At 44.3% G+C, this 27,107-nt stretch overlaps 1 protein-coding gene across 1 annotated transcript in view; it reads right to left on the bottom strand.

Moving 5' to 3' along the window:
- LOC149348372 (putative sodium-dependent multivitamin transporter) overlaps positions 1-24,033 on the bottom strand; it is a 37,557-nt gene extending 13,524 nt beyond the window's left edge. Inside the window, exons 1-10 of the mRNA XM_089585805.1 lie at positions 23,906-24,033; positions 20,969-21,232; positions 19,836-19,901; positions 17,667-17,718; positions 15,968-16,035; positions 14,474-14,631; positions 12,714-12,854; positions 12,462-12,591; positions 11,056-11,144; positions 22-131 (exon numbers count right to left, since the gene is read on the bottom strand). Coding sequence (XP_089441931.1) covers positions 22-131; positions 11,056-11,144; positions 12,462-12,591; positions 12,714-12,854; positions 14,474-14,631; positions 15,968-16,035; positions 17,667-17,718; positions 19,836-19,901; positions 20,969-21,232; positions 23,906-24,016 — 1,189 coding nt within the window. The 5' untranslated portion in view covers positions 24,017-24,033. The remainder of the gene's footprint in view (positions 1-21; positions 132-11,055; positions 11,145-12,461; positions 12,592-12,713; positions 12,855-14,473; positions 14,632-15,967; positions 16,036-17,666; positions 17,719-19,835; positions 19,902-20,968; positions 21,233-23,905) is intronic.
- Positions 24,034-27,107: the final 3,074 nt, after the last annotated feature.

Here is a 27,107-nt window from a genome sequence, read left to right as displayed (position 1 = left end):
GCCGAGTTGACTCTCACTTACCGAGCAGGCGCATCACCACGACGGCTCTCCGCTCACTCATGTTGACGTAAGGCGAAATGATGTCGACGTAAATGGTTGCGGCGTTCGAGTTGACAACAGACGACACCGTGCTTTGAAAAGCGTGACAACCGAAAAAATAACGTCAGTTGAAAAGCAATTCTTAATACGTTTTTTTTATTATTTGTTTTATTCACATACCCTAAAGGCTCTTTACAGGCATTACATAGGGGGGGTTGAAAAACCCATAGTCAATGTAGTAAGTACATAACAAAGTGAAATTTGAAACCTGAAAATGTGAAAAGCATAAACAAACGCGCTCCAGTAAAGAGTGAACATAACTGGGTCAATGAAATGCTTGATAACACACACACACATAGACCACAATGCAGGAGACAAAACTCAATCCTAGCAACAGTGTAATAAGAATAACTAAGCATTGAGTAAGCACTTCAGTTTGCTAACAAATGCGTCGTAATTTTTTTCGGAAACGATTTCTGCAGGCAGCTTATTCCAACGGTAAATGGAACAATGGCGAATTGCGCATAAGTTTGGTGTGAGCGATCTTGGGTTGCACTTTAAAGCAGTGGCCTAATCGGGGAAAAATGCGATGTGCTGGTTTGATATGAGATTCTGTGAAAGGCGACGGACTGTGATAAAGCCTGTGAAAGTCACTTATCAGGGTGACAAGTCTTTACTTTTCAAGTGCGCTTAAATTTAGAGCTGATTTAATATCGGTGATGCTGGAGTAGCGAGCGTATTTCCTTGTGATAAGCCTAGCTGCCTCATTTTGAAGGTATTCCGAAGGCATTAGAAGGGTGCGTACAAGAGGAAATGGCAACCGCCGCCGTCACATGTGACGCATGACGTGGCGTGAACCTTATGTCACCACAACTTTCCCATCGTTGTAGATGGAAACCTGCCCACTGGGGTAGGTCGAAGTTAATTAATGACTGGTCATGAGAGGTTGCTCGGAAAGAGCAACGTGGGTTACACCAGCCTCCACCGGTAGCTGTGTTCCAAGCACGCACCTGCCGTGGCAGTGGCGCCTTTGTTAACCGCTGCACTTCTCAGCAAGGAGTGGTCTGAGGACTCCCAGCGATCGAAGAACGCAAAGTCGAGAATTAACATTTCGGCATATTTGGGCATTACTTACAACAAAATTAGCTACACCAGAAAATGTGAACGTATCGAAATGATCCCCCGATTGTCGCCTAATAGTTTTCCTGTACCGGAAATCTGACGAGTAGACAGCGCCCGCTCGTCTTGGAGAACAGCTGAATGCCTACTGCATACTGGATTTTTCGGATGTGCGAAAGTGGCCAAGTTATATGCACGCATCAAATGCTATATTCCGGAAAGCATACGGACTAGTGCAGATGATGAGTGTTCGCTTCTTTTCCCTTAGCCATTTACGGTTAATTGGTTTTGCAGTTTACGAGTTTGCATCAATCGGAAATAAGGTTTATGCACATTCCACAGGTGGCTTGTGCCCTCCAGGCCACAACTTGAAGGCAGTGGCATCGTTCACAGCAGGCCACTGCTTAGCGAGCCTATATTTCAGCAAGTGTTGCTTTCTTGTAAATCACTTTCAATGGTGAGGCAACTGTTTGTCTGTTTGAAGCTATATATGAATGCATCTTCTACAAATACCCGGCTATTCAATTGTCTGCAGTTTCTCCCACGCAACGTCTCCACGAGGACCTGGTTTTTATTTTTATTTTTTCTAGTATGCCCAAACATAGGTATACACACGTAAACGCACCCATTTTATTTTATTCTCGCTTCGGAGACGCACGCAAAAATTGTACCGCAGTGAGGCATTATGGCGAGTTGAAGCCAGCTGCTTCCAAGGCTAATTCGCGTGGTATTTTTCTACAGCAGCTGGAGTGCCTGAAGCGCTTCGGTGTGCACTTTTTTTACATCCGGTGCAGCGGATGAGGACGGCATGTGCATGGGTCTGTAGTTGTAATACACAAGTGGCGTGATCTAGCCAAACTAGGTCTCGTACTAGGCCCCGTCAGTGGGGATTTGCCTCGTTTCACACCGCAGATCGCACAGACGTTTGAGCTTCTCTCGATTTAAATTCACTCTTCACCTTTATTTCGGTGAAGGTTGTGGTAATAGTGATGAACTAATCGATGCATTCTGCACTAGGCTCCTAACACCTGTCTACTGGAAGACGTGCCTTCGAATTGTTCTCACCCCAGTGGGAACGCATCTCAACATGCTCGCTTTTCAATAACGGAGAGGAAGATGATGGGTTGGTAGGGTTTGTTAAAAAGGATGTCTACCCTGATAATATAGCATTCAGCCTACCCCAGACGAGAATGATAATGATAAAGTAAAACACAGTCACAAAAAGTTACGCGGATAAAAATGCATAACGTGGAGGTGTGTAAGCGTACAGAACACAAGTATATGCATATCAGGTATAACAGTATTACTGTATAAAAACATATAGCATTTAAAAGCATTCTGCTGTCCAAAGAAATATTAAAAGGATCTTCGTTGTACGGAACCTTAATGTGGCGTTATTTCATTCTTCAAATCCAGTACCCGGGGTAAGGCAAGAGTTCTTATGAGGTTTTAGCTCAGTTTTCAGTTTTACACACTACATTGTATAGAGGTTATAGCTCAAAATTAAGCAGCCCTGGTTTTCACGTACCGCACATAGCCAGCACATTATTCCACACTCTAATATGCTATCATGAAGAAATGTCCTTCAGAGCATTTAACGCTCCAACCATGTTCACGCTTACTGTGGTCACAGAATTTGTTTACAGCGGTACCTGTGCTACACGGCAACGTTCGAATGACATCCGAGTCGAATGACATTCGAGAATTGGAATGACATTCGGACTCGACGGACTCCCGCGGTGCTACACGACACTTTCCAAACGCATTCGAAAGCCTCAGCTCGTTTTCAGTGTACAGCGACGACGACGTCGGCGGTCATACTAGTCCGACAACACTATATACCACGCTCAACAGCAGCATTCGATTATAGTGAAATATCTAGTTTACTATAATATGATTGTAGTGGGACAAGTTTGTCAGGCCAACGACACCGACGAATCCGATCGGCGGACGGTCAGCCTTGTCGGCGGCTGAGCGAAAGCACGATGATGAGGCGGCCGTGTGAATATGTTCGCGCTTATAAATGAGCGATACGAACGGCTACATTTCACATGTGCACACCTGAAAACTCACCAGCGATAAGCGCTTGACAAATTAATTTCAGTCGACGACGGCTCCCTTCCCTTCCGCGACGACTAGGCCTAGCGAGTCTGCAGTGTTGGATCTGTGATTGCGGCGGTTGTGAAGAGTGAATCACAAGCTTTGGCGAATGCAAATGGTCACCGAGTGCAGTTTTGGCAACAGTGACCTGAAATCAACTATTGCTTACATCGCAGGGCGCGTATACGATGAACGGCAAACGCCGATGTGACGACTGCCGAGCCGTGCTTTACGGCAAGCAGCAGTCGTCGCCGTCGCTAGCTTGTGGATAACAAGTTAGGCCGCTCCAGTTAAACCGAATGGTCGCCAAACATACTTCTGCATGAAGTAGTTTGAATCAAGTCGGAGGAAGCCGGGACAAGAAGCGAGAAGCGCCGGTCCTGCTCGATGTCAGCAACCCGGCTGTCGTGTTTCTCAAGCGTGCGATCGCATCATCGCTTCCCACACATTGTCGCACTGCGTAAACAAGCACGAGTACAACCGGTAAAAAAGAAAACAGGTTGTTCAATAGAACTAAAACACAGATTGCGTTTTATGTCATGAAAAGAGCACTAGCTGTTCGTACGCAGCAATGTAAACAACAGTATGAGTACAGTCGTCCTCATCGGCGTACTCCTGTGGAAATTTCATGCTGACGCGGTTAATGTTCGTTGGTGTAATATTATCTTCAAACATTCCCTCAGACAGAACACGAGCTATTTCCTAAACAAACAGCAGAAAAAAGCGAGCAGCGGGTATCGAAATGAAGAGCCACAGAGCAGAAAGCAGTCGCTCGGCTGTGGGCGTGGAAAGCGACGACAGCAGCGACGGCTATTGGTTGGTTCGGGCTCGAAGGCATTCCAAAATATGGAATGTCTCCGCGTAGCTCCGTCGACTCAAATGTCATCTGAACCGAATGCCGTTAAAAAACTTCGTGTAGCAGCGTTGGTTTGGCAGTCGAGTTGGATGACATTCGGTTGGAAGGCATTCGAAAGGCCCGTGTAGCAGGGGTATAAGAAAAAGCTTCCTTACATTTGCTGTCTTTATGGGCTAAGGAAAGTCCACGACTACACCTTACGAACGGGACATAGAAGAAGGACACAGGCAGGGACACAGCGCAGCGCTGTGTTGTGTTTCTACCTTTGACCTTCTTCTATGTCCCGTTCGTTGCGCTGTAGTCATGGAATATCGGAACCAACTCGCCCAACAACTTGCCTTACCAAGTGAAGCAATCGATAGCTTTGCTGCAACACTCTCCCTCTGTAACCTGTATTTGTTTTACAGAGCACTGCTTTCGATTCTAAATGCACGTCACATGAGGCAAGACAACATGGTTTTCTTCACACAATTTCCGCACAGTTTTTAATCAATACTTTATTCTCTGTTTCAGAAATAAAGCGTCGCAGGTGTGCTTCAGTAGGCTTCATGCGAACCTGACGGTCACGCGGAATGGGTTTTATTCGCTCTAAAGTCGCTGTAACAGGATTTTCCATCCTACAGCTAAAGCCAAACACTAATAGTCAGGGTAAGGTTTGGTTTGGTTTATGGGGTTTAACGCCCCAAAGCGACTAAGGCTATGAGAGACGCCGTAGTGGAGGGCTCCGGAAATTTCGACCACCTGGGGTTCTTTAACGTGCACTGACATCGCACAGTACACGGGCCTCTAGAATTTCTCCTCCAAAGAAATTCTAGCCGCCGCGGCCGGGATCGAACCCGCGTCTTTCGGGTCCGCAGCCGAGCACCATAACCACTGGGCCACCGCGGCGGCTATAGTCAGGGTAAGGTTCGTTGTACTAGTTCGCTGAAAGTTCGTTATACATGTCTCATCTATCATTCATTATGTAATGCCCCTGAAAATAAGTCTTTAAGGAAATAAAATTGATTGATTGATTGATTGATTGATTGATTGATTGATTGATTGATTGATTGATTGATTGATTGATTGATTGATTGATTGATTGATTGATTGATTGATTGATTGATTGATTGATTGATTGATTGATTGATTGATTGATTGATTGATTGATTGATTGAAGGCACACTCTGTCAGACTTTTCTCCAAACCCTCTAGCGTTGCCATGCGTTCCTGGTCGAGACACTTGTTGCCGACCAGCCGCTTCAGGGCGGTATATAACAAATTGCGTTGAAGCCTGCACAGTTGCTAGTAGTAGGTCGTGCCCTTTTTCCCCACTTATGGAGAAAACGTTTTAACGCGACAACGTTGAGGCTCGTGTTCTGCAATGCACTGGCAATGTTCTGTACGAGATTCCCTTGACGTGCGGTAAAGTGTATGTGGGTCTAACCCGGGAAATGTTTCAATGAGCGCGCCCGCAGACACAACGTCACCATGAAGAAAGGATCTGGAGGTAACCTACCGTTACACTGCAACAGTTGCCAGAACTGCTACCCCAAGTTTCTAGCTAAAACTCAGGACAATACCGAAAGAGAAGTAATTGAGGCCTTTTTCATTCACCTCAGGAAAGACAAGTGCGTTGGCACGCCTTCTATTAACCTTTATAGGAATGAACTTACCTTTCTGAATGGGTACATCTAGACTATTAACCCGTTCGTTTCTTTATGTTTTAGTGTCCTTTTAGATATTTTAATGTGCTTGTATTTTATTTGCCGCCCTTTACACGGTTTTTTATCCTCATCTTTCACTTGTTCTTTTCTTTGTTATAAATTTCATCATGTTGTTAGGCATTTTTTATGGTGTTATCCTCTTTTTCAGAGTCATCTTTCATGCAGCTCTGTTTTCCCATGTTGTTATGCATTGTTATCAGCCGATATGAATCCCCCTTTTTTACCTTACCTCGGCAGGTGTTTGATATGTTCACAGTTTTCGGTTACGTATAATCTCGCTTAGATATGCTTTTTTTCGCTCTCTTTTGTTTGGTTGTTGGGTTCACGCACCGTCACGCAGCTCATCTCTGGTTATCAGCGGATTTATAAGTGCGCCTGGCTTCTTTTGTCGTCATTAAAGTTGGAAGTTGATCTTCTTTCCTGTCGTCTGAACCCTTTTCCTGTGAACGTCTTATTAGCGCACAGCCTTTCAAATATGAATATGTACCAACTAGCCCGTCAAAAAGCCTTACTTATGCAGAACATCCTGCGTCGTCGTCGTCGGCGTTGTGAGCGAAAAATCGACCAAGGTACGATGGCCCAGGTGCACCCCATCCACCCATGGTGCCCTTATCCTGGCATCACAGCCCGCTCAACGGAGTTTGAGCAAAGTGCCCACCATGGCAGGTGGCACCTAAATTATTATTGGTCACGAGAAAGTGCTCAGGAAGAGAAATCTGGCCACCTAAGAAACCCCATAGGTGGCAGCACCCGCAATCGACGGGAAGTGGCGCATCGCTCAACTGCTTGGTATGAGGACTCCCAGGTACCGTATCGGCTTTGGAGTTTGCCGACACATCAGTACCAATTTCTTCACTCAATCGACCCACATCTTAGATCAAGACTCTCACCCAGAATTCCTCGACATCTGGAAGCACTTTATCATCGACTTCGTCTGAATGCTGCATATAAAAACGGCTTGCGATATCGTTTTGGACAAGTGGACAGTCCGCATTGTGACAACTGTGCCTCGATAGAAAGTGTGGAACATATCTTACTTGAGTGCCCCGCGTATGCTAAAGAGCGTGCGTACTATGAACATTGCATGCAGAAGCTCTGCCTAGTGCCCCTAACAATGGACAAAGTTTTAGGTCCCTTAGCCTGCCTTAGGCAACAGAGACTTGCAATGAAGTTTCTATTTACATATTTAAAAGACATTGGAAATCTGGATAAGCTTTAAATTCACTTGCACGTTACCTTCATGCATTCTTCATGCAGTGAACTTCATCAGACCATTTGTCGGACTATGCACTCAATCATTCCATAGGTTACATCAATACTCGCCATTGCATCCTTAGTACACATTTCACAGCCGCATTTTATCTTCGTTTTTTTTTACCTCTTCCACACTGCTCTCCTTCTGTCTTTATCTCCCAAAGTCCCCTCCCTACGCAGAGTAGCATGCCAGCAGTATTGAAACGCCGGCTAAATTCTCTGTATTTCATTAAAGAGTCTCTCTCTCTCTCACCGTCTTCGTCAAAAGTAACCAGGCTGCATGGTTTGCTTCTAGCTTGTATAGTGGAGCTCTTGTGGCTTTTCTAGAGATCAAAAGATGTTGGAAGGTAAGAAGACCCCCATTCCTTACCTTCAACGACCACTTAAGCTTCAGAGAAGCTGTAAGGGCTCCACTGTACGAGCTATAGGCAAACCATGCAGCCTGGTTACTTTTTACAGAGACTGTACCTATGAATGGAAAGTAAGCAATGACCAATTCCGCATATATGGGCATCAACCCATTAACGGTACCTTGTCACACACTTAAAGCTGAGTTTAAGTGCCTTCTTAAAAATTTCAGGATACACTGACGAAGCTAGCGCAGTACATGTGCCCGCAGGAAGTGTACACATGAGCAGGCTTGTCTACAGCACTCGTGCAGTGCTCTTCGGAACAAAGAAAGCGAAATATTAAGCAGGTAGCGGCTGTCGCTTCTTGCACTGACGCGCTGCCACGTATTTCTAAAAACGAAAAATGCATAATCGCAGGGTCACCAACAGAGTAGATTTGCTGCGACTTCACTTTATTCCTCCGGGCGCACATGACTCAGGCGCTCCAGAGAAATAGCTCACGTCTCTATTGGCTGCAGTCAGAGCGCTCTCATCACGCAGCGCTAACGATAGATAGGAAGATAGTCCAGGCACCCAGCGCCCCGTGACCGCCAAGACCAGCAAGAGACGCTACTTGAACGCTTTAGTAAAACGAACCTCTGGACAAGTTGGTTGCTTAGCTTAGACATTAGCTTAGACATGCAGCGTTTGTCCGTGTCAAGAGTGTGTTCTTTCCCTATGTAGTTGCTTTGTTCGCACTGCAGTTATGTCTAAGCAATACTAAAGTTGGTTGCTTAGCTTAGACATTAGCTTAGACATGCAGCGTTTGTCCGTGTCCAGAGTGTGTTCTTTCCCTATGTGGTTGCTTTGTTCGCACTGCAGTTATGTCTAAGCACTACTACAGTTGGTTGCTTAGCTTAGACATTAGCTTAGACATGCAGCGTTTGTCCGTGTCCAGAGTGTGTTCTTTCCCTATGTGGTTGCTTTGTTCGCACTGCAGTTATGTCTAAGCACTACTAAAGTTGGTTGCTTAGCTTAGACATTAGCTTAGACATGCAGCGTTTGTCCGTGTCCAGAGAGTGTTCTTTCCCTATGTGGTTGCTTTGTTCGCACTGCACTTATGCCTAAGCACTACTAAAGTTGGTTGCTTAGCTTAGACATTAGCTTAGACATGCAGCGTTTGTCTCTGTCCAGAGTGTGTTCTTTCCCTATGTGGTTGCTTTGTTCGCACTGCAGTTATGCCTAAGCACTACTAAAGTTGGTTGCTTAGCTTAGACATTAGCTTAGACATGCAGCGTTTGTCCGTGTCCAGAGCGTGTTCTTTCCCTATGTGGTTGCTTTGTTCGCACTGCAGTTATGTCTAAGCACTACTAAAGTTGCTTGCTTAGCTTAGACATTAGCTTAGACATGCAGCGTTTCTCCGTGTTAAGAGTGCGTTCTTTCCATATGTGGTTACTTTGTTCGCACTGCAGTTATGTCTAAGCACTTCTAAAGTTGGTTGCTTAGCTTAGACATTAGCTTAGACATGCAGCGTTTGTCCGTGTCCAGAGTGCGTTTTTTCCATATGTGGTTGCTTTGTTCGCACTGCAGTTATGTCTAAGCACTACTACAGTTGGTTGCTTAGCTTAGACATTAGCTTAGACATGCAGCGTTTGTCCGTGTCCAGAGTGTGTTCTTTCCCTATGTGGTTGCTTTGTTCGCACTGCAGTTATGCCTAAGCACTACTAAAGTTGGTTGCTTAGTTTAGATATTAGCTTAGACATGCAGCGTTTGTCCGTGTCCAGAGTGTGTTCTTTCCCTATGTGGTTGCTTTGTTCGCACTGCAGTTATGTCTAAGCACTACTAAAGTTGGTTGCTTAGCTTAGACATGCAGCGTTTGTCCGTGTCCAGAGTGTGTTCTTTCCCTATGTGGTTGCTTTGTTCGCACTGCAGTTATGCCTAAGCACTACTAAAGTTGGTTGCTTAGCTTAGGCATTAGCTTAGACATGCAGCGTTTGTCCGTGTCCAGAGTGTGTTCTTTCCCTATGTGGTTGCTTTGTTCGCACTGCAGTTATGTCTAAGCACTACTAAAGTTGGTTGCTTAGTTTAGACATTAGCTTAGACATGCAGCGTTTCTCCGTGTTAAGAGTGCGTTCTTTCCATATGTGGTTGCTTTGTTCGCACTGCAGTTATGTCTAAGCACTACTAAAGTTGGTTGCTTAGCTTAGACATTAGCTTAGACATGCAGCGTTTGTCCGTGTCCAGAGTGTGTTCTTTCCCTATGTGGTTGCTTTGTTCGCACTGCAGTTATGCCTAAGCACCACTAAAGTTGGTTGCTTAGCTTAGACATTAGCTTAGACATGCAGCGTTTCTCCGTGTTAAGAGTGCGTTCTTTCCATATGTGGTTGCTTTGTTCGCACTGCAGTTATGCCTAAGCACTACTAAAGTTGGTTGCTTAGCTTAGACATTAGCTTAGACATGCAGCGTTTGACCGTGTCTTGGGGGTCTTCTTTTCATATGTGGTTGTTTTGCTCGCGCTGCAGTTACGTCTAAGCATCAAGTAGTGTCACTAGTAGTGTCAGCACTTCAAGTAGTGTCACTACTTGAATGCTGCGGAAACTTCTCGAATCGCTGCAATTGGTTTATCACCTATCGTGTGGTGCATTTTCGCTAACCGGTCCCCGCTAATGCGCCTGCCGCGCCTTTGAAACCACTAAGGCCAATTTGCCAGCCGGCACACACATACACACTCGCGTTGTATCTCATCGGTTGTTGGCCTGCAGTTGAAAGCAGTTTCAAAGCCGTCTCTTTTATGGCTTTTGAAGCGAAAAACTTCACTAGGCTCGTCAACACCGGGTCTGGCGTGTGCCGTGATCAACTTTAGCCAAGGCTGCGCATGCACGAAGCCGAGCGACGTCATGCGGAGCGCAGGTGGCCGCTGCTGCCGCAGCCGTGGTCTCCGCCGCGCGCTGACTCCGTCTTCTGAGCGTCGCCGCTTTATCTCCTCGCCACCATTTTAACCCTTCGCCGCTGCCGCGCGGTCTCCGCCGCCGTCCCAAGAGGTGAAGGTTCTTTCGCAAGGCGTTGCGAGAACTCGCGAGCGGCGGCGGCGGCCATTGAAGAGGCGGCCATCCTCGCCACCGTTTGTCCGTTCGCCGAAGCCGTGCGCAGTGCACATTTGAAAGGAGGGGTATATAAGGCGCGCTTGCCCATAGAACAGGCGCAGACACTCGCCATGGAAGAAGAAGCATCAGTCGGACGGCGCAGAAACACCGATCCAGAAGTGGTAGCTTGGGAGTTGGCTGAAAAGCAGCGAGAGCTTTTCGCTTATCCAGGCTTAACCTTAGCTAAGCCACAGCCAATTTTTTTAGTCACCTCGTTTTTAAGGGTAGGAGTACCTTTGAAGCGGGCCGGCGCTATCCTTTTAAAGACCAGGTGGGAAGTGTAGATATTTGGGCGCGGGTGTTGAGACATCATGGCGTGTTCGCCCTAACCGAGTGATGCATCCATGTTTACTCGTTTTATGCCAGGCGCAGAGCTTAATCTCTTGATAAATATTATGACTGTAGCACCACCCATATTCATACTAAAACAGCGTTCGCTAAGTGTAACCATTATAAACAAGTGCGACTGTACATTTTGCAAACGACTTGGGTACTATTTAGTTTCTTACCTTGTCGAAGCGCCAAGAAGTCCAGCAAGAAATAACCCCCTGAGCATTGTAACGTCTGAAAGGCTGTCCCTTATGTATAATGGAAGAACCTGGAATACCACAAGAAATGGCAGAAAGCGGTGACATGAATCTTCTCCGTATCAGCGGTTCGCTTTCACAATAGCAGAAACCTCTGAATTTTTAGATTGCAATTTTCGATGGGAATTAGATTTATATCGAATCGCTATATTTAAATCACTATTACTGCATTTTTCATAACAGGCACTACACCACCAATTAATAATTCGAAAAGAAGGCAAGGCGACCAAATTATTTAAAGTCACTCAATGCGGAAATCTGGTACTCTGAGCCATAGTCTTGAAGTTTTACCTCCCATAGTTTTGGTTCCTGCAACGCACACACATTCTTAAACCTTAGTTTTCCTTTGTTTGGTCAAAATATGGCAAAATGCTTTTTTATTTCCTATCTACCTTCCATGTAGGCAACCGTTCAAGCGTACAAAATTCCAAATAGTCTATTACCTTATACATCTACTGCAGTCACAGACGAAATATACTCCTGCATCAATCTCGCCAGTGCCAACCGACTAAAAAAAACATACATTCTAGAATTTCGCATGAGCCTCATTGCGTACAGTGTGCATTCTGAGGGTTTCTAAGTGAGTTAGACTTGCGGGTGAGAAAATTTCACAGCGCTCTTTGCAGGTTGCAAACAACGCCTTATTTATCATGAGAGGGATCTTATGAACAGTCATAAAAAGGGCGAAATTTGGGTCCCTTTTCATTTTGTACCTTGAATCAGTCAGTAGATATTTAATGCTACAGGGCGCTGGAAAGCGCCCCTCCCACCAGATAATATTATTTGAAAGACGCTGCTGCTTGGGGCTGCGCAAAGATAAATGCTATAGCATGGTGAAAGCTGATGAGCAAGTCAACAAGGCTACTTGAACGAAGCTATACTTTTTTTCCGGCCGGCACATGTTTTGGCGGTTTATCTTCCGAGCAAGTGCATATTATGTAAAACTGAATAAAAACCCTACTACAGTTATTTCCAAAGGACAATACAATGGTCATCTGCTCTCATGCGATACAAGTAGTTCTGGGAACGATAAATCCGTCATAGCAAGCTCGCCAGTTTGCACATTAATTAGGATTTTTCAAATCCTGGCTGAAAACGGAATTCCAGATTTTCTGGTGGAAAAAAAAAATCAACATTTGAGCTATAAGGCAAAGTATGTACTACTCTGCATAGGCGCGGCAGACATACGTAATGTTTTACAAATATCCACTGATATAAGTATCTATGCCATCCTGAAATGTTACTTAGTTAAAGTTCTGCACGCAGTACAAATTGAATTAAAGTTCTGCAAGTAGTACAAATTGAAGTAATTTATCGAAAATAGTCACCTGGTCATAGCTTTTGATATCTCCATGCAGCACTGGGTCACAGTCTCTGTACCAGTATATTATCAATACGGATGAAAGAGCCACAGTCAGGAAGAAGACCATCACGGACAGCACGCCGCCGACCACAATCCTGACAAAGTAGAACAATGGAAACATTTCTTAACTTGTCCGTCTCATATTCCGACATGTATAATTGCTGTTTTTCCGCCGATGTGAGATGCATCAGCGGAGGAAAAAAGGGCAGATTCGTACCTTTTAGCATCTCTCAATGATCTGGCTGCCATGAATCGCTGGACCGCCATCTGGTCAATGCCGGTACGAACTACAGCGTAGGGCAGTGCAGCTATCAGGGCACTCCAAACGTTCTCATCATTCGATACGTCGAAGTTGACACTGCGCGTCAAAGTGATTCTCTGAGAGTTTCGCATGATAAAACGCTTTGGTATAGTGACCTTAATATGTGCCTAGGAAGCTGCAGCCCACAGCAGAAAATACATGGTATCAAGAAGTTACTTAGTAAAGTTTTATTAGCCGCCGCGGTGGCTCAGTGGTTATGGTACTCGGCTGCTGAACCGAAAGACGCGGGTTCGATCCCGGCCGCGGCGGTTGAATTTCTCTCGAGGCGAAATTCTAGAGGCCCGTGTACTGTGCGATGTCAGTGCACGTTAAAGAACCCCAGGTGGTCGAAATTTCCGGAGCCCTCCACTACGGCGTCTCTCATAGCCTGAGCCGCTTTGGGACGTTAAACCCCATAAACCAAACCAACCTAAAGTTTTATTATTTTTCAAATCTCATTTATTACTGCGGCATTTATTAAACTCACAAGAAATTGTGCTTACGCGAAAAAGAGACACAGGAGACGAAGTTGACGTGACTTGCGCAAACTTGCAACCGACGTTACTGCCTTGCAGGTAAAAGCATATATAAGCAATGATAAAAAAGCACACGCCCCGAAACGAAGGATACTAGCCAGTGCGCATCCAATCTCAGAGATGATGAAGGCAGCGGTTTGAGCGAGTTCGTTGCAGGTTTTTACACACTGCAGGGGCATCCATATTTCACCATTATTGCAATGAAAGTGTCTATCCGCTAAAAAGTTACTCTTGTTCACGACATCAAGAAAAACCGCGTATTTCATCGACAGGAACAAAGAAAGGACGTTCGCAATCATCTCAGTTTTTCATGTGACCAGCTCCCACGGCCTGAATTGTTAGTTGTTTCTAATCCTTTATTTGACTTCGCATTTATTGAAACACATGAAATCACCTGGCTTGCACTCTGCAAACTGTTAGCAAGAATCCCTATAACACCTTCTGAGTTTTTATTGCATTCCCGTAGCCTGTCATTCAAGCGCTCCTGCTTTGGCGTACGTACAATTTGCCATATGAGAATAGCAAGAAATTCAAAATTCCACGCGTAAATTCAGCAATATTTTTGGTGCTTTAAGTGCGAATTGTTCATCTAACAATATTTGTCTACTTTATCAAGTGCTGTACGTGAGCACTACAACAGCATATTCCTCGCCGGCTGATGTTTTTATTTTTTAGATTGTGTGAAATATAGAGCTTGTTCAGTAACTCTGTTAACTCCTGATTCTCAGGAAGGTTTTCAAACAAAGAATTATTCTCATGGGCCACATTTTCGGCTACCGGGCCTCAATAGCTTTGGGAAGGCACCTTCGCATAACTAATCGACTTGATAATGAAAACTACTCTTCATAAAATGCAAAAATAACTTGTTCAGCTCTTTTTCGAAACGCGCGTTTACAATGCTTCTCTTTATTAGTTTGTGCGTGCCGAATGATATGTATCCTGTTATTTCGAGATGCATAGCTCCGGCATGTGTGTTTTTCGAAAGCAAGCAATCCAGGAAACGAACTTCTTCCGTTTGTGGCGTTTCAAAGTTGGTTCTAGTTGGATTCTCACTTGTTTGACTCGCTCACAAAACAAATGCACAACTTCGGAGGTTCAGTGCCACAGAACACTCAGAAAGGAAGATACAAGAATTGTTACCGCAATCCAAGATCTGTATGGTTCATGTCACCGATGGGACGCAGGGGCGGAGTGACACGTGTGTGATCATACAGGATTTTCCCGATGATGGTCAAAGGCGAGGCGAGCATGACAAAAGCTTGAACGCAGTCAGCCCATACGACGCTCCGGAGTCCTCCCTTTTAGACAACAAAAAAAAAAGACTGTCAAAGACAGTGCAAAAAACACTAGAGGAGATATTAAAGCCTTGAATAGTTGCTTTCTAAGCCGAACGACACTATCTAAAAGTACAGAAAGCAAATCTCTGAACAAGGTCAGGTGGTAGCGTTTCCTTTACAGAAAAAAAGAGCACTCAGATGAACTCACGAAAGAACTTCTGACTAGCGGTTCTTAGCTTCGACGTATTACAACACATTTGCTACTCAATTCTAGACGACTGGCTGCTAGCTGTGTAAAACAAACTTTTAAGGTCAGAAGTTCAGCGGAATAATCATTTAAGTTAAACAATAGTGGCAGAGAATACCTAATCTTCTTACTAAGCGCCCTATCGACATCGTCAGTATGGCGCCCGAAATGTTTCTATAGTAAAAGTGACAAGGCAGCTTGTATACGTGTGTTAATTTGGTATAGGCAAATAGTTCTTGTGTATTTCTTTTTTTTTTTTGCTTGGGAACACTCTAAAAAACAGAGAAAACCGAGAAACTGAAGAGCGATTTCTTTCGCACTCTGCTTTCTGCTCTTGTGTGAGGTCACATTTGACCTCATGCAGAACCGGTGATCCCACTGGCAAAGAAATCTCTGACTTGAAGCAGGTATATCCGACCGCGCTTCTTACTCATTCCTTAACCACTCACTGGACAGGAGCCTTTCAAATACCAAGCAATAAAATACTGGTACTGGAGAGAAGTCAGGATCGAGTTTTCATCTCATCGGATGGCAAATAATCAGCTGTCGAAGGTGCACATTAGCCAGATTTCCAATCAGAGACCTTTCTCTTCGACTCAGTGAAGTAGCAGAATATGGTTAAAGGCACATCTGTATGTTCTAAAATAAATAATTGCTGTATTGTGTTCAATATTTCTCATGTCCACTTCATTAGGCATAAAGGGTGAAAGAAATGAAGCAAAATATTGTCACCGACAAACGGTTGAAGAACACAGCCCAGGTTTAATTAGGCGAGATGTGCGTTCCAGGCAGCAGGGAGCTAAAGCGAAAAAGAAGACAATCTTCGAGCACCTCGAATGCCGAAGGCATGGCAAGTTCCAGCTAAAACAGTTCGGCCGCGGTACGGCGCCACTGATTGTATCGTACTGTGGCAGTATAATATATCAACTCTAAATCTGAAAATTTCATTTTCGCTTTTTTGTCAGGAAATTATTGCAGCTGGTTGGGATTTCCACCCGTGGCGTACATCAGCGCAGCTACGATTTACAACTTACTAGAAGGCACTGCAGACGAAATGGCATTGAACTTGCACTCTGCCTAGCTGCGCCTACAGCAATACAAATGCCTTACCAGAGCCGTGTACACTGTGCCCGCCAGGCCAATGGCGATGTTTGAGTACAGCAGTGGGACAGAGTACACTGGAAACGCATATTCAGAATCAATTGCAAAAAAAAAGGAAGAGAGATTATTAGACGGCTACTTCAGAACAAGAACAATGCAAGTGTCCAGTAGTGCTGTTGTCTCGTAGCATGGGGAGCCAGCACCATCTCGGGCCAAGAGCGATCGGCTACCCTTTGTTCAGAAATTTTATATGGTGTGTAATATACCGGGTGTTTCAGCAAACACTTTGAAGAATTTTCAAAAGTAGGCTTTTTGGGGTAAAAATGCGGCTTTTGCGGCATAGTATTACCAGTGTTGGCGGACGCCAGAAAACCAGTGAATCGTCTTAAGTAGTAAGCTGGTTAACTAGTTTTTAATAATTTACCTTTTAACTATTGTAGTTGGGTGCCTAGTTGCAATTATATATTTGTAGCCGGTCGTCAGTAACAGCCATATCAGTTTTTTCTATCAGTTAAAAAGTTAATTATTGAAATTAGTTAACCAGCTTAATACTTAACACGATTCATCGGTTTTGTGGTGTCCGCCAACACTGGTAATAATACGCCGTAAAAGCCATATTTTTACACAAAAAAGCCTGTTTATGAAATTTTTTTAACTGTTCGCTGAAACATCTGGTACATCATCAAAGTATACTAAGAATCCAGACAATTTCTTGAGTTTGAGCATAGTGGTGTTCTGGGCCAGTTGGTAAAGCATGTTTAAGGGAGGCGTAGCGCGAAAAAAGACAGGGACGAGAGAGACACCGCTGGTCCTGTGTCTTGTGTCTCTCTCGTCCCTGTCTTTTTTCGCGCTACTCCTCCCTTAAACAATTTCTTGAGATCATGTTTGCAATATGAAGCAATGAAATGGCTGTGAGTTAGTAAACTTGGAACAAATCCCGGCCGCGGCGGTTGAATTTAGATGGAGGCGAAATTCTCGAGGCCCGTGTACTGTGCGATGTCACGGCACGTTAAAGATCCGCAGGTGGTCGAATTTATCTGGAGCCCTCCACTACGCCGTCCATCATAGCCTGAGTCGCTTTGGGACGTTAAATTCTATAAACCGTAGACTTGGGACAAAACCTTCTGTTTGCGTACATAATTTTTTTTATATAAAACCTGGCTACCGAAGTGCTCACTTATGCTTACCCAGATATTTTTAAAAAATTGTTTTACAAAAGGATTGAGCGCAGTCGCTGCGAGCAGTGATCTCCGAAGTACTGCATTTCGCCTTTTCTTTCCATGTAATCATTGGTGTGGCGATGCCTAAAGCATGTTTATGTCTTCGTGCTGCTAACACGTCGGCAACATTATCGTTTTTTTTTCTCTTCAGTGCATTTTCGTAGCTGTTGCGATTCTCTAAATTGGTACATGCATGACGTTCACCAAAAACTCTTGCCTCCCTAATTGAAACTAGGCAAGGAATCCGGATCGGCATAGTTTATTCGAGTGTTCGCCTCACGAGTAATTTATGTGCCGAAAGTAAGCACAGGGATGTAACCCAAATTTTCAAACCTCGCGGCAACGACTAATTTAAGAGAGGTCGTTACAATATAAGTAAGTGCAATAATCTTTAGAGGATTTGTTATATAGCGCTTTAGGCAGAATAAATAAAACCAGTTATATTTCGTTCATAAAAAACAGAACAGAATTAGCGGAAAAATATTTACTTGTGGAAATCCCGATAGCAGCGCTGTATATTCCCACCGCACCAAGAGTTTGCTGCAGGAGAAGGGAACGAATACTAAGATAAGAACATTTATGTCTAGATAAAAATCTAAGCACGGAAGAAAAGTAAGCTACAACGTCACAGTTTAAAACCATTGATTTCGGAAGCATTGCACTGCCAATGCTAACAGCCTTGGTTCTTTCATGTGAAGCATTTTCTTATTAATACCACATGCACACATTCCCATTCGATTGCGCCTTGGGGCAAGCGCACAAGTGCAAGTAGGACCAAATGGTATCCACTTTTCCATGTGCCGTCCATCTGACCAGAAACTTAAGTGAACAGCAAGGGGTGAGCAAACTTTTCGCACTGAAATATGCAGTGCAGGTGGACGTTACATGAGTTCACGTGTCTATGATAAACGAAGATTTCATAGTTCTCATGATGAATAAAACATAAAGGCAGGTACTGTAAAGACTGGTGTTTGTCATATCAGTTTATATTAAACGCGAAAAATTCACTCGAGCGAATTCTCAATACGATATGCCGAGAACAATATACGGAGGGCTTCAGTAAAGAGCGCCTATAAACAACTTTTCCTTGACTGACACGAAACTGCAGATGCTTCCATCCTTGCAAAAATAAAAAAACATCAAAGCTTAGCCTTGTTCTCAGTAACTTAGCTCACTTTCCTGCTTAGCATTCTAGCCAAGAAGACCACCAGAATACTTCCAAAGAATTTTATCTTTGCCAGTGAAAAGCTGTAGTGAGTAAAGCACACGATACTTCACAGCACGACTCGGACCATTACGTGGCAGTGTCCAGGCTGTGACGTCAACGTTCCTTACTCATGTCTGAACCGCAGAGAAGTGTTTATTGGATGGAATTCCCATCGGGTTGATACGTGGACACATCAATACTGTGAAGGGCTGAATTTGACCCGCCACAAAGCTACAACGCTTAGGATGTGTCCTTGAACTCGTAAGTTTGTCATGCCATAAAAGTTCGGACTTAAGGCCGGTTGCTTCTGGCAGCTTTAACAGCAACCACACAACTCTGAAGCGATTTTAATTCCAGGAACAGCTACACAAGGAGGACAAGACAGTGAAATGAATAAAGTTTGCTCTACCAAGAGTGCCTCACACGCAGGATTATCAAACAGATAAACGCCTTTTATGCGTAGCATATTGCAATCACTCAGTTCAGCCCTTGGGCGCGGTCGGGCAGCCACCAAACCACGTGACGTGACGTCACGACAGCCGGAGGAAAAGCTGGGCCCCAACTCGCGCTGTCGCGCGCGGCCGCAGCCACCGCCTGACTCCCGCTAAAAAAAAAAGAAAGAAAGAAAAGAGGAATAAAAGGAAAGAAAAAAAATTAAAAAAAAAATTGAAAAAGAAAACGGCTGACCATAGTGGCGGTTGCCACCGCCCCGTTTCAAAGGGGGCGCTCCTATCCATCCATCCAGCCATCCATACGTCACGTCGGAAAAGCTGCTGAGAAAATCGACTGCCGCCAAGCAATCCCTCGCGCAAAAAGACCGCGCAATATGCAACGCATTCTTGGCTTAACCAAGCTAATCCTGGGCAGACTTTTTTTGAACGGATGTTCAAAAACAAACATTGAGTTTCAACTTTTCTCTTTCCTCTTTTAGAACGAACAGAGCACGTAAGTGTTTCGGCCTTTAGCAACAAAGCGCTGCAACGTTGCAAGTGGCTGCAAATGGTAAGGGGTTCTGCAGCTGGATAGAAGGTCGCAGGTTTAATGCCCGGCAACTACGTTATTTTTCGGTACAGGCGGAGGGAAAAACACCCACTCGTGTGCAGAGATTTTGCCACAGTTTTTTGTAATTATTCCATAGTTCTCAAAGGAATTGTTCGCCTTCTCGTAGATTAGGTTGTCTTCAGAACGTAGGAATGCAAAAATCAAATAAAAACGGTGCATAAAACCTTGATTTTGAGAGCAGTTCGAACCACTACGATTCTCAGCGATTGACAGCCTATGTGTTAAGTCGCACAAAATACCTTATCTTAAATCTTTTCTCCATTGGTTGGATGCGAATTACACAAGCACATTGTGCTAAGGTTGAGCCGTTTGTGCTTTTGCCGTTTAGCTTCAAAGGCACAACAAAATTGGTTTCACAAAATTGAGCAGACAGAACTGATTTGCTTACACTCAGCACAAAGTAGATGAGGCAAGCTGCAATCCCCACCTTGTTGTCGAAACGCATGCGGAGATACTAGAAGGAAAGAGAGCTTGTCACACCGTTGAATATGTGAAATACAGTGTTCATGCGCCGTGCCCCTTAAATCAGGAGACATGTTCATTACTGGACTGTAGTAAACAAGGTCTTTGAACTTCCATTAAATACAGACATCCTTAATAGAGCAATAACGACATCTGTGATGCATGAAGCTACCTTCTGTAGATCTTAATAATATTTGGGACAATTCACAACAGAGCTGCTTTACGAATAATCATGGAACAACTGAAAGTATATTCCGTTTTCCTAATTATCAACCTTAAATGTAAACAGCTTGCACACGCATAATATTGTAGTCCTTTTCAAACGCTAGCATTGTAGGCTTTGTCACGCTATTCACGTAACTAATATTTTTCAGCTGTAAGTTAAGGCAGCGCTCGATGCTAGCTTATTTGTTGTCAAGAGCTTTCAAGTTGTGATCGCTACGTATACAAACAGCCCAGTGCAACCAGACTTTATATATGACCGCGAAAGGAATTCTACTTCATTTAGATGCTGTTATGCAATACCCTTCCGCATACAGGTTAGACCGTGCTCAAGCTAAATCCACTGACGAATAACTTAAGGTCATGAGGGTGTCGTTGCGGGCTGGTTAGTTTAAAGTTGCTTCAAAGGGAACAGCGCAAACGCAGGACAAAAAGAGGAGCGCCTGTATTGTACGTTTCTCTCTTTGCCCTGTGTTTGCGCTGTTCCGTTTTAAGCAATGAAATTAAGATCTTTAAACCATCTAGGTTTTTTTTTAATAGTTGCAAGAAAATCAGCGAAAAATAATCGAAAGGCTACTTTAAGCAAGCCACGGCGAACTGCTTGTAATAAGCGACAGAAGTATACTTATGTTCGTAGACCACGGGACTGATCACGCTTTACGAACCAACTAGCTTGTAGATGTCATCTAGGATCAGATTTGCGGTAGCTATCCTGTTAACGCTCATGACGCGGCACCGAAAACAAACAGCAAAGGTTGTTCGGTTTCTTCTTACCGAACTATGATTATGTGCACTCATTATGTTGAACTCTGGCGCGACTTTTATCGAGTGGTGTACCTCAAAGACAGACGTGGCCTGCAGTCGGTAGAGCAGTGGGACAACCACGACAGAAGTCACCACCATAGAAATCGGGCTCAAGGCAAGTACCCAGAGCATGTGGAAGCCGTATGCATAGTGGTGCCCCACAAATCCCACAACGGACATGCCGTTGGCGAGCGAGGCCACCACGGAGACGGCAAGAGCGGTGGACGGAAGGCTTCGGCTGCCCAGGAAAGCTTCCAGCAGGGCTCTAGACGCGCTGTTCGCATCAGCGGTAGCGACCTGGTCAGACAAGTGCAATACAGTAGTAGAACTGCAATAGAAACATGCAGGAAAATATGAAACCTGCCAGACTGCGACTGATGCAGCGCAAGTACTACCTCTGAAATAATTCGACAGAAGGCACAATATTCTGTAATTGAAAGGAGAATGTGTACGTTCAAATTGCCCTGCGAATAAAAATTTAGTTCTCAAACTTAGCTTTTCAATTATGCTTTCATGTGTCTGCAACACCTTGTAATATCATGCCGGTACAATGCTCACAGCAGTCACTAAATCAATACTGTGTTGAGAAAACTTGGTATCAGGCGAGGCAGGGAAGTGTGCTGAGGTGACAGGTTTTACAACGAACGCGCAATAACCCTGACGCAGAAAGTCCCTTTTCAAAATGAGTTTTGATTGCTTCCGTGCGTTATCATAATCTTACCAATGAGAAGATAGGGTCTTAGTTTAGGTAAATGCAACTATTTCACTTCAGGACTTTATAGTACAAGTAGCAATTGTAGTGCTCAAAACACGCGGTTGTGACGGTTTTTTTTTTAAATTGATGGCTTTATAAACTTATATGCGTTCGTCCATTTTAGATAACAGAAGTAAAGCTTTATTTTGGTATGTACAGCCTTTGTCAAAAGTTTAGAGCCCAGGGGGTCTGCTTCTGGGCCACATTGCTTTGCTTATAATGTGTCCTCAGCGTCCCAAATCACCTGAAGATGAGAAGGTTTTTGGTCCTGCTCTCTGCGATGCGTAGGACTTCCATTAGTGCTACAGGAGCGCCACTATAGTGCTTAGAAGCAAACCCCCTGGGCTCTAAACTTTTGACATAGGCTGTACGTGCCATTCTGGAAGCATTGGAGGCGATCGCATTCATGGTAATAATGTGGACATCTATTTGCAGTCACCCCGAAAAGTGCTCACAGTCGTTACAGCTCGCGAGTATAGAACAAGAGCTGTTGTAATGTGGGCACAAGGACAACGGCATTTTCAGCAAGCAAACCATAGCCTCTCAATGCAATCACATTTTGAACACGCGAACTAAATACGTAACAAGGACGGCCAGCCTGATAGCTTGTCTTAGTGCAACTAACTCTATTTCTTTGATAACAATACGACGAAATAAAAACAGTGCCTTCTCATGTTCTTGCATTAGGTGTACAGAACGGTGACTGTGGTACGAGTAGTGCAGATAAAATTTTTAAAAGCGTTTATGGTTTGCAATAACTCCAAATAAATACAATATTTTGCTTTTCTTTGCATGTGTGGTGACAGTCTCCATCAATCTGGTCCTAAGGATCAGTTTTGCAAGTAACAAGCCAGAAATGTTCGACCCAAACCTTTGCTTCTTGCATTTTCATGCATTGTAAATCGTGAATTGAAAATTTTGGATTTTAAAGTCTCCAAGCGGCACACGGACTATGGGGGGTGCCGTATTCGACAATTAAGGTGGCAGTTTGGGCTTGTTGGTAACCCAAGTCAAACAAAACTAGCGCAAGAACAGAACAGGGACAAGCAAGGACACGCACGAGCGCTAACTTCCAGCAGTTTATTGTGAACCGCAGGGGGTAAATATACGCAACGTGGCGATACGTTGCGCAGGCGCAGGAGGTCAAAACAATTTCAATAACTTCTCAGATAATCTACTTGCTTTCGAGATAATCCGATTGACGGTGTCGCGATGCACAAATCACCTAGGCCATCTATGGCTTCTGCTTCGATGATTTCACGGGTAAGTTTGTCATCACATCACAATGTCATCACCAAGAACCCTACCAGACTTACCCGTGAAATCACTGAAGCAGAAGCCATAGATATCCTAGGTGACTTGCACATCGGGAAACGGTCTATTGGACTATCTCGAAAGGAGCTAAATTATCTGAGACATTGTTGAAATTCTTTTGTCCTCTCGCGCCTGCGCAATGTATCGCCACGTTGTGTATATTTACCCCCCTGCGGTTCACAATAAACTTTTGGAAGTTAGCGCTCGTGTGTGTCCTTGCTTGTCCCTGTTCTGTTCCTTCGCTATTTTTGTTTGACACGTATTCGACAGCTACACCTGGGTTCCTTAACTACCAGACCACATGGGTTAGTTAACGAGCGCTGACATCGCACAACGAAAGGACGTCACCTCCATCCAAATGCGGCCGCAGCAACCGGGATTCTGCCCCGGAGCCTTGGTATTACTATTTGAACTCCAAAGCTAATGAGAAATGAACAGGCTTGAGCGGGTTTGTAATACATCGGAATTGAATAAGTATGAACAAAACGACTGACGACGACTTCCTTCAAGAACTTACAAAGACTGAGGCCGTCACATGGCGCCAACTCCAGACGGACACTTTCCCCAATCCCAAAAGATTCCATAATATATTTCCTGAACGGAATATACCGATGTGTAAGCACTGCAATATCCCAGCAGACCTCCTTCATATGGTCTAAACTTGTCCACGACAACACATGCCAACACCCACACAACATACCTGGGAGGCTCGTCTACGCAGCTCTACCCTTTACCAACCAACCAACGACTTCCTGTGTCGTCGTCGTCGTCGCCGTCTTTTTGTTCAGGCGCAATGTTTCTTAGTTACAAAGGTACTGAGTCACTGCAGTGGGCGCTTATTTATAAACAAATACAACATATCAATCCACAGTTTAAAACAAGTACTGAGCTCACTGACGTACCTGACTGCGTCGGCGAACAAAGGAGAAGTACAGGCCCACCAGGTATCCCAAGGCAGTGAGAACCCCGAAGACAGCGCTGTCGGCAGCATCCAAACTCTTCGATGAAGACATGCCTCTTCGCCGTTTGTTTGAAAACTCCTCGAAGAGACTGGTGCTGAAGGCGTTCTCAACTGGGTTCACTCAGCCAAGAAATTTTTGTTCTTCCTTTTATAGCTTGCATGCAATTTCAGATTCTGTTGAGCACGGGTGCTTAGAAAACACAAGTAAACGTTTGACTTGTTATTTTAGGTAGATTCTGCTCATCACAATCACAGTTATGGATCAAAGATATACAGGCCGCTCGTATGTACTGGCTGAGTTGGGTGTCCTGCTCACTTGTACTTCGTACCTAATAAGTGGTCCAAAAAGTCCTTTATCATCTGTTGATCACACACGAATGAATTTGGCCTCCGTACAGTTCTTCCTAGCGCAGCCACGTTTTCCCGCATGCTAGAACCATCAGTTTGCCGGGGCCTGTTTTGAGACCTTAAAAAACCGGGCGTCAGCTAGCTGCCTTTTGACTAAATGTCTGGCGCACAGCTCACCCAGCTCACTGCTAAAACAGGTGCGAGATTTCAGAAAGAAAACATGCCACGCGTATTTAGGGCTCAGGTGCTGACGTCGCAACTCTCCGCTTCTACATACTAACCTCGGCGTTTTGGAACTAATGGCCTCGACACGGGGAAATGTCGGCACTGCTGTTTGCTTTTCATTATATTTCTGTCTTTTATTACAGCATTATTGGAAGCGCTTTTTGCAGTCCCCGCATGGTTCACCATGGAGTGCCTTGAAAACACAGAGATATTGGTTTCAGAAGCAATTGCTTTGGAAACGAAGGCTGTTTTCGAAGTTCACACGTTGCAGTGAAAGCGAGGGTTCACAAAGCCTATGCGTCTTTCTTCGCATAAGTTAGCTGTGAGTTTCCGTCTATATTTCGTTTACTCGAATGTTCTTCAGTGTAAAGTCAACAGTCCTCAACATACTTAGTAACAAGAAAACAAATTATTAATTTTAATTATGTCCCTGGCATTCAGTGTTCTTGATATTCAGACATTAATAATTTCAGTAACGGTCACCCTAGGATCATGCACATGTGGTCGAGTGGCGTATTATATTCCTCTAGGCATGGCCGGATTGTTATTTCTGTCAAGAAGCATATTGAACAAAAACGCATCGTTGTTGACTTTGGCAACGGTGGCGTAAAAAAAAATAAACTATTTTCGAACTTCGGTCAATTGAAAATTATGAGCAGTTCCGTATTGCACTAGCTAACATTGCATATTCAGGTCCTATTTACCATTCATGTAACTAACTGTATTTCACTCTCTGTTTTTGTATTTTTACCACCCCCGCCCCAGTGTAATGCCCTGAGGGGTAATGTAAATAAATGTATTTAAATAACTATTTTATTTGTTAGCTAATTCTTGCTCAATTAATGTTGAATCATGTCCTATGACAACCAAACTGGCTGAGGCTAACTTTAAAAAGTCAGAACTAATTGCGGTATGCCTTGTGCAACCACAGTCTTAGTATGCACTCGATGCTTATATAAAGCGCAGCTCTGGTAAGCAGCTGAAAATCTCTTTTCACATCCCAGAAAAGTGCCCGTGCTACATTGCACTATGAGGCTGACGTTTTGCGGAGGAATCGCATGTGCGCTGATCTAACAGCGGCTCTAAATATTGGCTCTATTTTTGGAGTTAATCAAGAAATCGAGGTGTTCAGCTAACAGGACATCGCATGGAAAGCTGACTAATTATATGACTTATAGAAAAATAAAAGGCAAAAATACTGATTTTTACGACTTTGCTAACAAGCACTTCATCATCTACACCCATTGCGTCACCTTGGAAAGGAGTATCTGATGATTAAGCTGGGGTAGAGCTGCGGCTTCCTGGCTTTTCGGGGCCGCGATCTTAGGGCTCTCGGCAAACTGTGGTGACGGCTCCTTGCCTGGTGCTAAAGCCGGCGTCTCCGCTTCGGCGTACGCGGTTATGGCGGCGCATGCTAACTGTTCAGTGCTCTGTAATGTGAGACACCTTTGTTCGTGTGTGTTGTAGCGTCCATCCCAATTGGGATTCTGACAGAGGTATCTTCACGAACTGGAAGTATGCGAGTATATACGATTCCAAATTTGTGACAGCGCGTGAGCGTACGCGTAAAAAGCGTTGGCGAACGCCAGCATATCTGGAGGTGTCTGCAGTGACAACAAGAGGAGTAAAAAAAGAGGACGGAAGGTCCAATAAGAAAAACGTCATAAATATGCCACTCTGTCTATGCTTCTGTCCGCGTGCTCTATCATCACGCTTTTTTGCTACTGCTCATCAAAGATTTCCTAACATGCTCACCAGAACCAGATCTTCGATGGATAGTTGTTTGATACAATGACGGCATGTGGGGAGAGTTCACGCATGACTGAAAATACTGCGACGCAACGACGACAGCACAAGAAAGAAAACGGCAACACATGCGCACATTTTCAGTTGTTTTTTACTTCTCTGGCAGGATACGATGCTTCTTGAAACGGAAACGAACATGGCATAAAACATTCCCTGCGTTTGATGGAGTTCCATACACCTTAGCATATTAGAGAAAACAAACTAAACATCAGCCAGGCCTTATTTCGTGATGCGCTCCAGCTAGAAAATACTTATGGCTGTTCCATGCACATGGGTTGTCCGCCACTAACCAACCCCGCTTAGCTAACAGGTGACATTTGAAGATGTTAGTACTGAGAAATCCGAAGACTACCAAAAGATAATGCGCTAACATGGGGATTATCATGCCTGACTACTCCTGTTTGCTTCAAAACTTGACTTTCTATGTTTCCTGCGCTGACTACAACTATTTACGATGGCTAATGAAAATTCATCGGATGTGCCGAATATTCTAAATACCCGCACTGATTTTGAGTCTCAAACGCTACGCGGCTCGCGCTGACGTGTAAACCAGAAGCATTTGTCCAGATTTTCTGGGATTCACTTGAGAAGACAGAAGTGTCAAGGTACATAAAAATGGTTTAATGAAATGTTAGCAGGGAAACAACAATGTAGCCTGACGTAGAATCGACATTTGAGCTAGTTTGTTTGTTTCCGCGTGTGTTGTTTGGCCTTCCTTGTCCGTTGTCCTGAGTGCGCTATTTTTTCCATCAGAATGTGGCCTG

This window comes from Amblyomma mixtum, chromosome 4 (assembly GCF_055824585.1).
Source record: "Amblyomma mixtum isolate Tamu chromosome 4, ASM5582458v1, whole genome shotgun sequence".
Classification (NCBI taxonomy): Eukaryota; Metazoa; Arthropoda; class Arachnida; order Ixodida; family Ixodidae; genus Amblyomma; species Amblyomma mixtum.
Note: the sequence above shows the minus strand (reverse complement) of the source record. Positions and strands in the feature narration are given on the sequence as shown.